The sequence below is a fragment of the Trachurus japonicus genome, chromosome 5 (assembly GCF_045865225.1).
Source record: "Trachurus japonicus isolate A0001 chromosome 5, Traja_1.0".
NCBI classification, from domain to species: Eukaryota; Metazoa; Chordata; class Actinopteri; order Carangiformes; family Carangidae; genus Trachurus; species Trachurus japonicus.
The window spans coordinates 23,434,940-23,447,424 of record NC_140911.1 but is presented as its reverse complement, the minus strand read 5'-3'; the positions used below and the strand labels follow the sequence as shown (position 1 = coordinate 23,447,424).

The 12,485-nt window shown below is 42.0% G+C and overlaps 2 protein-coding genes across 2 annotated transcripts; both read right to left on the bottom strand.

Annotated features, from left to right (window-relative positions):
* Positions 1 to 723, bottom strand: LOC146987570 (transcription factor HES-5-like). The gene is made up of 2 exons (XM_085778057.1): positions 586 to 723; positions 1 to 467 (listed from the first exon to the last, which is right to left on the bottom strand). Exons 1-2 carry the CDS (start codon positions 646 to 648, stop codon positions 51 to 53), a joined length of 480 nt encoding a protein of 159 aa, XP_085634183.1. The 5' UTR covers positions 649 to 723; the 3' UTR covers positions 1 to 50.
* Positions 724 to 8,149: 7,426 nt separating this feature from the next.
* LOC146987569 (uncharacterized) lies at positions 8,150 to 9,995 on the bottom strand. The gene has a single exon (XM_085777924.1). It carries the CDS (start codon positions 9,863 to 9,865, stop codon positions 8,150 to 8,152), a length of 1,716 nt encoding a protein of 571 aa, XP_085634050.1. The 5' UTR covers positions 9,866 to 9,995.
* Between the last annotated feature and the right edge of the window lie 2,490 nt (positions 9,996 to 12,485).

Sequence of the window (12,485 nt, the reverse complement as noted above, 5' to 3'; positions counted from 1 at the left end):
GTCGTCCTCCTAAAGGGAGAAGGTCCACCCTCTGACGTCCACAGCAGCGTCTACCAGGGCCTCCACACGGCTCTGTGAGCGCTGGGCAGCTGCTTCCCTGCAGCCTGGATGTGGCTGTGGGAGGAGAGGGCTGGTGTGGGGCAGGCTCTGTCCTGGCCGGCTCTGTGGGCGGCGTGGAGGTGCTGGAGGTGAGGCAGCGTCACCTCCTTCAGGGAGTTCTGGGACAGGAAGTGCAGCGTCTCCTTCCAGCAGTGGGAGTATCCGTCTCCATGAGCCGTGTGAGCGTTGGAGCCGCGGCGCTGAAGCTGCTGCTTCAGGAACACCACGGTCATCTCCAGCACGTCGGCCTTCTCCAGCTTGGCGTTGGGATCCTGTTTGTGAAACTCCTTCTCCAGCAGGACCTTGAGCTGCTCGATGCAGCTGTTGATGCGATCTCTGCGCATCTTCTCCACGGCCGGTTTCCTCAGCTGTAGAAGAGAAGAGGAGGCTCGGTCAGAGAGACGTTCAGCGGACAGAGCTCGTGGAGAGACACAGCGCAGAGGTGGAAAATAGTGGAAAAGTGAGCAGCCGAGCGGCAGGACTTACTTTGTGTCTGTCTTTGGTGGAGAGCTCTGAGATGGGAGAGTCTCTGGTGTTGGTTGGAGCCATCCTGGTGGAGAGCAGAGTGAGCTGTGCTGGGACTGAGGAGCCCTCTCCTCTATTTATAGGCCCACATTAGCATTACAAAGCCATGAGTCCCAGGCAGGATTAGCTTTCCCACACTCTGAGGCCAGTGGGCGAGGCCCGCACAACAATAGGAGAGAGGCATCAATTATCTCATGGTTAACTGGCCTGGTGGCCTCAGCGGAGGGAGGCTGCTGCAGAGCTGTGGAGCTACAGCAGCTCCCTGCACTTTTATTACCTGGGAACCTTCCCGCTCTCTCATCTGATCAGGCTGCTGCAGATGTGCAGCGGCTGGGACGGCCGCCTGATAAGGGCCACTAAACACATAAAGATAAGACACATGCTGCGTTCTCAGACGCTGACTCCGGGTCAGTTTACAGGCTCACCTGGAAGAGAGGGAAACACTGAGAAGACTTGTGTTCTAACACAATAATAGTAATATAAATATGACTGTATTAATAAAATACACTATTTGTTGCAGTAGATAATAATAAAATGGAATAAACTGATGACAACAAGTAAGTTCAAATATGACAATGGAGAAAGAAGCTGTACTATGTGACATTTGTAGTGTTATTTTATCAGTGTGTGTGTACTTATATGTGTATTAAAGTCAATTGTTGTGGATTGTTCATCAATAGTTAAGTGTTTCTATTTTTTATTTTCACTTTATTGCACAAATGACACAACCGAAACAGAGGAGGGGAAAACACATTAGAAATTTGGAGGGAAAACGTCCTCAGAAAGTAACTGTCAATTAAACACAATTACCCATTGTCCTCTGGGAAGGCACACTTCTATTGTGTGACACCTCCTCCTCAAAGAGCCACCCCCCCTCTCTCCAGCCACCACTACTCTCCTCCTCCTCCTCCTCTTTCACTCACCCCTTTTAAGAGAATATGTAATAAATGGGAAAGAGAGTGTGGGAAAGGAGGTTGGGATCCTGCTCACACACATCCTCCGGTCAATAGACCCCCCCCCCCACCTTACCCCCCTCCACCCTCAACACAGAGCCTTTCAACCTGCATGATCAGATGAGAGGCTCCGCTGAGCCGGGGGGACGCGTGTGGGATGTTCCTTGTGTGTCTATACTCACCTACTGATTACACCTCCTCCTCCTCCTCCTCCTCCTCCTCCTCCTCCTCCTCCTTCTGCATCCCTCTCCCATAAACCTCACATTTGGCCCAACACCTGCTGCCAGCGGTGGAGGAAGTACTCACATCATTTACTCAATAAAAGCACCAATGTAAATACACTTACATAGAGGTTAAACTGTAGTCAGCTGCTTCATATGGAGAAAATTCAAGTTTGACCCCTGGCATCACATGTCAAAAATATCTGTAAGACATATCTATAGGCTACGTATTGGCAGCTGACCTGTCTGATGAGAGTAATGGACAACAAACAACAAGTAATCAATCAATTTTTTTTTCTAGAGGAGAACGTGGGATGGTTGCCCCGAGCGAAGGATGAAATTTGGATCGTTCACATGTGTTAATGGCCATGAAAGTGTGAGTGGAGAGAGGCAGATGGTGCAGCCTCCACTTGGAGGCAAATCTTAACGTCCCTTTTCTTCTCCGTTCCTCAGGATGCATTTCTCAGAAGTGAGTCATGACACAATATGCAAATGAAAACACATCATTTGGCCCATAAACACATTCCAGCGTGGACCCCTCCTCACCCAGTTCAGAGAGAAAAGCCTCAGAATGCCCCCCCCCCTCCCACCACCACCCGACACACACTCCCACATGCACACGCCAAACAACATGTCTCCATGGCTTTGAGCCCAGATGCGCCTGTGTGTGTGTGTGTGTGTGTGTGTGTGTGTGTGGACCTCTCTGCGCTCAGGAATGTGTGAGAGCTGTGTCCAGCTCCTCGTTCCCACACTTCAGTCCCCATTCAGGGCAGCACCCCACCCTGCGGCAGCCGCCACTGATCCTGCAGACCCTCATTATACCCCGACCTCAATAGACCATCTGGACAACTGCTGCACACACACTGACAGCACGCACATGCACACACACACACACACTCACACTCTGACAGCACACCTCAGAGGGAGCAGGTAGATACCAGGGGAGCGTGAAGGTGCCCCACTCTTCATCAACAAAAATTGTTACAGAAAACATCTTTTCATCACATGAAATGAGAGTGAAAATGAAAGTATTTTATTATTATTATTATTATTATTATTATTATTATTATTATTATTATTATTATTATTATTATTATTATTATTATTATTATTATTATCACCATTTCAGAACTAATCTATAATAAGACATGATGCTGCAATAACATCTGCTGGTCATCAGCTGATTGAACTGTTCCACCTTAAAAAGCTGGTTTTATTATTAGTCTTCTTTCTGATCTGATTAGGTGCTATTATGATGTTCAGGATTGATTTAGAGTCCACAAACATCTGGACCATCCACCAGAGAACCATCGCTGTGTCCCCTGATGTTCTCCTCTCAAACAGAGCCCAGATGGTACTGTGAGCAGAAACAGGAGTGGTTCTGAGGAGAGTGCTGGAGTATCCATATCTGATATGGAATATCAGCATCACATCCACTTAGGTCTCAATCTTTTTGTTTTGTTTTGTGAGTTTTAAGTTTAACTTTTTATCATTGAAGTTCTAAGCAACTTCAGGTCAAAGGTCCATTCATATTCGGAGCTTGTTTTATAGACTTCAATGGACCTGAGTCTAAATTCATCTTTTGCAGCTGAAGATGTTTAGTTCTTGAAAATCTTGATCCAGACTATGGTACAATGAATTCTGGGTAATTTGAGACAACATATCCACAGGTAGAAGTTGCACAATACTGTTGGTATGACAAATTTAAAGACATAAAAATAACAATAAATGATAAACAGTAGACCTATAATGTTCATCACTGCTGCTGCATGGAGCAGCCATCTTGGATTGGGCTCAGGGTTACTGAAATTTGACTAACGTTTTTTGATGCTGGAGTATTAATCAAGTTAATTCGTGTTACGCCCTTTGCAGAGCTAAAGTACTGATCGTTAATGAAGCTGTGCTGCATACCAGAAGAGTTCCTTTAAAATAACGAAGTTCTCTGTTTATCGACTGTGGTCAACCTTTCTTGTAAACAAGGAAAACACTGGAGGAAATTAATTTCTTATCTGACCAAAGCAGAGGATAAATCACATCAGAAGAGTCGCCATGGTGTCAAAAGAAGACACTTGACAATGGTGCTGTTTTCCCGCCAGGACAGGCTTTTCTGTGTTAAGTCACATCACATGTCCCAGGAATGCTTTTTACTCAGGGGTCAGACTTTTCCCAGCTCCTCTGTCACAGGGACACTTGTTGATACTTTGGAGTGGAGGGGGGAGTCACTCAGACCACCTGCCCCCTCCCTCCCTCCAGCTTTGCTGCTTGGGCCCTCAGTCAAAGCCTGGTTCACCACAACAGACTCAGGAATGCTTTATGCCCCCTTTGTGCCCAGTCCGCATAGAGAACAGAAGTGACCTGAGAAGTGGACGGTGAGGAGCGAACAAGAAAGACGACCCATGGAGAACAATGAAGATATGTATATATATATGTGTGTGTGTGTGTGTCCATATCAAGAGTGACATTGCCATGTATGTCACCTCAAAGGGTTTATATAGACAAAATATGGATTTATGACATACATAAAATACCCACAGAAACATTTCAATGTGTATATTAAAGAATATCTATGTGAAGATTTTCGTATAAGATGACACAACAATTATGGTAATTATATATTTGATTTAGATATTATATAAGTTAACCAAAATAATTTAAACAAAAAATTATACATGCTGGTACTCTATATTATCACCTTGATTTTTCCAGTCTCCTATTAAAAATTATGAAGTTTAATGTCTCATTGTCCTCTGAATGAAATGAATGCATAAAACAAATAAACAATTGAAGTTTTTTTTTTTTTTAAGGAAACATGGAATCAGTATATAAACCAAAATGTATTCTGAATATTTGACTCATGAGTAGCCACTGTTGGCAGATAAAACAGCTGAACACACTCATGGCATCTTTCTACAATGGAAATAAAATATTCTTCGGGAAATTCTTCCCAACTCTGTTGCAGAAGATCCCATAAATGTGTGGCACTTGTACAGTAGGTTACTTTGTAGTGATCCACTTTGTTTTACCTTTCCCCTTATCCTTACTATAAGGGAAATTGTTACAACTTTGCTTTCACTCTTCTGTCCAGTTCATCCCGAACCAGCTCGATGGGGTCTGTGCTGGCCATCATGACCTGCTGTTGATGTCACTGTTTACTTTGCACAAGTACTGATCCATCTTATGATATACCCATACACCCACAGTAAATTTCCATACAATTAAATGATCTATAAGATAAATTGTAATGTGTTGCACCACATATATTACAAAATATATTTAATTCATTTTACCTATAACTACATGGAAATCTTTGTATTTTTTTTTAAATATTTTGTCATTTTTAATTCCGTTTTAACACTCTGGGAAAGTGACTTTCAAGTTTATAGTATCAACATACATTTAGAGGCTATATTATCTATTAATGTGACATATAAACATGCATATAGTGTGTACAGCCTAGACCTGTGTACATATGTGAAAGCTTTCCAGTCTCCAATGCATTTCAAACATATAAATCCTTGTGGACTCCTGGTGGACTCGAGCTGTTGTCTGCAGCACACGCCCTTTGTTGTACCACTCAGAGCCACTGTGGGAAAGCTGGGACAGGATTAAAACCTTTGAAGATGGAGCGGCAGCTGGGACTGGAAAAGGCGGGAAACCTGTGTTATAATGACAGAGAAGCAGAGATGTGACATTTTCAACACATCCCTGGTCAGTCTGTGTAGTTTAAAAGCACCGTTAATGACTGTAGCTCACCATATGTCCAGTTTAAGGACCGTTTGTTTATGACATGTCATTATTATTTATTCACATAAACCTGCACACGACCACACAGCCTGAACAGTCAAAATAAAAAGCTTTAATCTCCAGTTAATCTGTATCTCTGCTGTTGGACAAACAAATGGGGCAACGTCAAGGTGGGACACTGTCAACTAAATCTTATTTTTCCCGCCTTTTCATTTGTTTGTTTTTTTGTCTCTCTTTTTTTTAAAGTGTATTTTTTAGGCTTTTCATGCCTTCATTTGATAGTACAGTCGAGAGAGACAGGAAATGGGGAGGCAGAGAGAGGGGGAAAGGGCCATCCGATGTGGGATTCGAACCGGGGCCACTATAGCCTCAACACATGGGGTGCCTGCTAAACCTACCGCACCACTCGGCGCCCCTGTTTTTTGGCCTCTTTACTGCACTTTTTTTTTACTCCACCTGTTCCCCAGGGACGCTCTCTTTGTCCTAACAGCAATGCAGAGTCAATTTAGCATGAAGTCATTGGAACTTTCTTTGTGATTAAAAGAGCCGCAGAGTGTGGGAACCTGCTGTCAGACTCAGACCTGGAGTCCTCACCCACTCTGCATTCATCTTTCATCGACTTTAGCTGTTAAAGATGACTCTGATTTAGATTGTATGAAAAACCTGCAGTTTATCAGTTTATTAATTACTTTATGAAGATGATAAATGGGAACATTTATTTGAATGATTAATTCTGAGTGAATACGCACATCTATCATGTTTGTGTTTTCATACTTAATAAATGAAGGATTAAGCATTTATAAATCAAGTATATCAATTACAAACCTTAGGAGGTATCAATAGTTCACAAGATCATTTATGAAATGTCATTTACAAACTGTTTCGATGAAGATTTAATTTGTCACCTCTGCTGACACACAAGTTAACCAAAGATATTTAAATGAAGAGCCACTCCTGCAAAGTGAATATGACACAAAAAATGTGACAAATATGACAAATTGTGCCAAAACTCCTACATTATCTAAGGATAAAAGATCATCAAAATGATTATCTGTGAGGACTTTGGTTTCCCAAAGATGTCAACAGAAAAACTGGAGTCCCATTTCGATGCTCCAAAGAGCCAAACTTCAGAGAGTCTTTGTCAAGTTTTTTGGCGGGAGTTTGGTGTCCACCGAGTAAACACACTCTCAGGGAGTGAATGGTCCAGCTGCTGCCCACAGGACAAAGACAGGATCTGAGCTTTCTCACACTTGCACCATTCAGAGCTGACAACTGGGAAGTGTGCGTCCCATTTTCCAGCAGCCCCTACAGTTTACTGCCCACAAGTGCAGCCATATGGTAATAAGCAGCTTAACATTTCCATGTGAATATGGCAGCAGAGAGCGAAGCTTCAGTATGTAGCTGCTTTTCTAACATGGAGTTATTTACAATCAAAGCAAGAGTAGTGACTGATTCTGTTACTAAAACACAAACATTAGTCTGCATTATTTGTTGTGTTGGTAATAGGCACATTGACCAGCTGGAGAGGGTGCCACAGCAGATGTTATACAATGCACAAACAATCTACAGTAAATAACAAGAACAGGGGAAAAAACAAAGCAAAGCAAAAGAATGGGTATCTCCAGAGTAAAATAAAGGATATTTTGTCAGAGCTGTTAATCTGTATGTTGGAAATGTTTTCATTGTATATTTGTGACATAATAAGATATAATGACTGGGAGAGCCAAATTCATTTTATTCCACTGATACACAGACTAGATCATCATCAGTTTCCTCATGTGCACCAGCTCCCCCTACTGGCCACATATCATTACTACTCTCATGGTCACCTTCCCCAATCAGACCATTATTACAGACAGACCTGACACTGGAGTGTGCTCTGATAATCTGCCACACTCCTCCTTCCTCTCTGACTGATCAGTGCTCAGTCTGTCAGAAATATGTGCTTTATCCTGAAACTTTTTTGTAGTAATATAGACTTTATGTTGTTGACTGATACAGTATATGGCAGCATAGTATGGATTATTCTCATTTACGTACTAAAGATTTCCAAAAGCCAAAATAAGGAAAGTGATGAGTTTCACAGTTGTACATTACAAGTGTCTTATTCAAGTCTTTTGTCTTTCCTTTGGTTGAGGATATTATTTGAGGTTAGAGGTCTGTCCTTAGATCATGTGACACAGACCTGACAAACAGTGTGAAACAGAAGTCTAAGTTGAATTGGTTACCTAATTTATTACAAGAGAGAGATCACCGGCAAGGGAGAGAGAGAGAGAGAGAGAGAGAGAGAGAGAGAGAGAGAGAGAGAGAGAGAGAGAGAGAGAGAGAGAGAGAGAGAAGTGAATTGAATTGAGAGAGAGAGAGTGTGTGTTTTTTTTGTGGTTAGAGTTTCTAAATGAAACAAGTGGGAGAACCGGAGCACCCGGGGAAAACCCGTAAGGAATAAGGAGGGTGTGTGTTTGTTTTTGTGTGTGTGTGCGTGTGTGTGTGTGTGTGTGTGTGTGTTTGTTTGTGTTTTTTGTGGTTAGGGGTTTCTAAATGAAACAAGTGGGAGAACCGGAGCACCCGGGGAAAACCCGCAAGGAGGGTGTGTGTGTGTGTGTGTGCTTATCGGTGTCTAAATGGTCTTGGTCCAGGTGTGTTGACCCCGAGGAAGTGAGCGATGCCTTTTCTCACAGAGGAGAGGAACCTACAGGCCCTAGAGAAGAATTGTAGTTGTTGTTGTGGCAAATGTGTTTTGATGGCAGAGATGAGGAACTTTTCTAGTTCTGGATCATGAAGCTCCATGGAAAACAGCAGCGCCTCTGCACAGCCAAAGGTCTTACAAAGGTCCTTGAAAATGACCTTGTCAAGGTTTGCTAGAGCTTCTGGGTTGGTTTGAAACTCAGTGTCTTTGACTTCAGCCCACACCTTCGTCAACAGGCGTCGAGCTAAGAAAGCTGAGTTGCCTGGAAAGATCACTTTTGACTGAATGAATGTCTGATTGACGAAGTTGTCCACAATGATCTTGATGTACATTTTGCGTTCTTTTGATGATGATGATGTTGGCTCCTCACAGAATGACATTGCAGACAATGGGTGTGGCATCAGAGTGCGCATCACCCTGTGGTTGTGGTCAATAGCCTGAGTGTTCAGCCACCAGTTGATCACATCCAGGAAGAAAGTTACTCTCCTCTGGAGCTCGTGGTACATTTCATCTTGTGTCTGAGGAGCCGCCTCCTCTAACAGTGGCAGCATATACTCTGGTAACCTGGTGTCTGTCAAGTGGCTGTACAGCAGATCAGTCAGTTGTTTGACTATCTGAGGTGCTTGAGGGCGTTCAATTTCCTGACAAGGAACAGCCTGGTCTTCAGTTGGTTCCTGTTCAGGCTGTCCCATGTCTTCAGTGAAAAGCAGAGCGTCCACACTGGCCATGAGGGACTGGACGGACTGTCTGCTCTCAGCTTTGGAGCTCAGGTGGAATTTTGACCTAATCTTTGCCATAATCCGACAAATGGAAGCGTGGAGAAACGCCTTGGTAACAATGTGTCCAATCTTCTCCTTCACTTTCTGGGGTTCAGGGCTTGGACTTCTAGGACTTTCTGGCCCCGTCCTGCTCGCTGTTCTCAACTGATCAATTTCATCGGCAACGATTCGTATCTCCAGAGAAGATTCAGAGCCCAGTTCCTCCAGCTCAGAGTCAGAAACGTCATCCAGAAGAGGTTCAATGAGTGCGTTCAACTCTTTGCAAATTATCTCCTGAACTGATTCCACCTTCTCTTGTTGGTCCTGGTCTTGGTCTTGATCCTGGCCCTGGTCTTCTTCTTTGGGCATTGGTGAGGGTGTCTTGATCTTTTGTGGTCGTGGTAGGTGCATCTTCGCCAAGAAGTTCTTTAACATTTCACAGGCATGATTGACCATCTTGTTGAGTTTTTCGGGGGCAATGCAGCAAACTGGTGAAGGAGACTTGGAGCCTCCAGAACGGGCGGAGCCCAGACTTTCAGCCACTTCCTCCACCAGCAGCTCTGTCAGTTGCTCTGAGCTGGGGCATTTGACGACGTCTTTAACATCAAGAACCTCAACAAAACTGGAACGGATTGCATGACCAATACTTGACTGAATGTCTGCCTCGCGTAGAAGATTTTCCTGAAGAGCCTTCAACACAGCTGCTGATATTATTGCTGCCAGCTCCACCAGCAGTTCTGCCACCATGACTTTAGTGGCCTCGTCAGGTTTACCAGATTGTAATAACGCCCACTGTTCTGGTGTCATCCTTCTAAAAAAGGATTCGACCTGTGGACGAAGAGTGTCTGCTGAGATCAGTGGCATCGCTCTTTTATTCATATCGACCGTTTGTGTTTTACAAACTCCCTGATTGAGTTTTCAAACTTATTTTAGTTTTCAAACTCTTTGATTGAGTTTTCACACACAGGTCTGTATGTGTAACACTTACGGAAATGAAGACTGAATATGAACGTGTACAGTATGTCCTACTAATAGGCTAGATATCAATCACGACGTTACTCACAAAGCAAATAAGTTCGTTGGTGCGTCCAATAATGGGTAACAACTGATATAAAGGCCTGTATATAGAATCTACATGACGTCATTAATTGCGTCATTCACACATCAAAGTAATTACGTAGCATCTGATAGAAGATAAAGGAATGAAGATAACTATTAGATGACGTCATTTACTGCGGCATTCGTATTAGGCATTCCACTGGGCTGTGACGTAAAAGGCGAATGTAGCCTACCTTGTTACGCACGCACGGCACGCATACCACGCTTTGTGGTAGGCTACACCAGGAAAGACGTGTCAACAAACTGTATCAATACGAATATATTTAATATGTGAATTGAAACCATAGACTGTATAAAACTCATTAGTCGTGGTTTCCTTCTACTAAACTAATTCATTTATAGACGTGACGTGACCTGTTATCAACACTAAACAAACAAAGACTGCCTGCAACAAGATAACACAAATATTAAGCTAGGCCTAACGACGTTATCAATATTATGATGTTCTCTTTGTGAAAATTATTTGATTACTTAGCATAACATGTATTTTATTACGCATGTTAGACTGCATGTGTCTTAAGATTTATTGATTTGAATGTTTTTGTTCAGTTCACAAAGACGAGTTTCCAGCTAGGCCTAAGTGAATTAGTCTGTTTTATTTCAAACACTAATCATCAAAAGACAGCAAACTTGAGCGGCTGCAGGAGAAATGTTTAAGCTTTCACCAGTTCATGCAGGCTACAAAAACCATCCAAGGCTGGAATACCACATAAAAATGCCAGTTGTGAAAGCATTCATCATATTATTTTTTATAATGCCATAAAACATTAATTCATGTAATTTGTCGTTTTTGCATACTCAGAAATGAATTATTTCTCATCAGCATTGGAAAAAGAGAGAGAAAGAAATACAAGAAGTTGAGATCTAAAATACAGTGAGTTAAAATAAGATGAACACTCAAATAATTTAACAACAAAAAGCAATCTGTAAGACAGAACTAAGAACAAACATTCAGACACATTCAGCCAAATTCCCAAACGCTCTCATCGCAGTACCATTCAAAATATAAGGTTGGAGTAAAACTTGGTTTACATTATGACACCAGAACCTGCTGGGTATCTGAATCACTGTTGATCTGTTTACTGACTTAAATAATAAATCCAAATCTTTGTGCAAATGCTAATGAGCATCACAGGCTGATTCTGGATCTGTGATCAATAACACTTTACTAGATGAATCTGTTCATGTAACACTATAAAGTAGGCCTATTACCAGCTAAAAGCACAGTAGCACTCATACCACAGCAGTACAGAGGTAACAGCAAATGTATGGAAGCAGGGAAAGACGACCCAGATTTGTCTATTATAAGCAACAGATCACCTTATTATGATATCAGTCACTAATTAAAACTTGATGTTGGTATTATTATTATTATTTTTTATGTAAACAATACTATTATTTTTTGTACTTGATCTGGTATTTTAAATTGTAGAGTTCTGTTATATTAATCCAGACCAGATATAATCTTTTTAAAATAAAATGTTTCAAGGAAATGTTTGAATTTCATCATGCATTTTTCATGAGCAGATGATAGCCTTTCTTTGCTTTGAATTATAATGTGGATACAGCGCAAGGTCGGTGGTTCGAGTCCTGTCTCTCCTGTTGTTCCTCTACCAACTTGTGATTTCTGCTGTATAAAGGATTGAATAGAACCCTATCATAAAAATAGTACCAAATCTGCAACTTGATTTTTTATTCATTACATCTATGTAACAGAGCTGAACATATAGTAGCATTCAAGTACCATTAAATAAGAACACTACTAATATTATTAACAACACTTTATTACTCAGTAACAATTAGTGATGAGAGATCAAGCTTTTAAACAAAATAAAATGAACTCTTCATGTGCCTACATGTGCTGGTTTACTGTGCAGCCTGTTGTTAAGTTAGTGAGTCATCTTTAAATTGACAACAGTGTCACGTGAAGTGTGTGAGACAAACATCCTGAACACTGGTCATAAAACTTGTCTGTGCCTCGAGAACTTGAAGGTGTGACAGGCCGACCATGGGAGGCCAATTGGGTGCCCTTCACACAGAATCTGGACAACTCGTGTTTTGAGGCTGCAACATCAGAAGAGTTCATATTTGTGAATTTTATATCTCCCATTATTGTTTGTCAAACCTCAGGGGACATTGGTGCTTTATTGAAACAACAGTCCCGTCCGTGAGTGTTTCTGTGAGCTACAACTTTAGCCATAGCCTATTTGTCCACATTTAGTCAAACTGTCCAATTAAAAAGAAAGAAAGAAAGAAAGCTGATTCAGCTGTGATCAGCATGGATTTAGAGATGACTCTCACTAATTCCATGTGATGCTGAAAAAAACTGAAATTGAATAGAAGTTCTGCAGCTTCTTTTTTTCCTGGTTTCCAAGTGGAC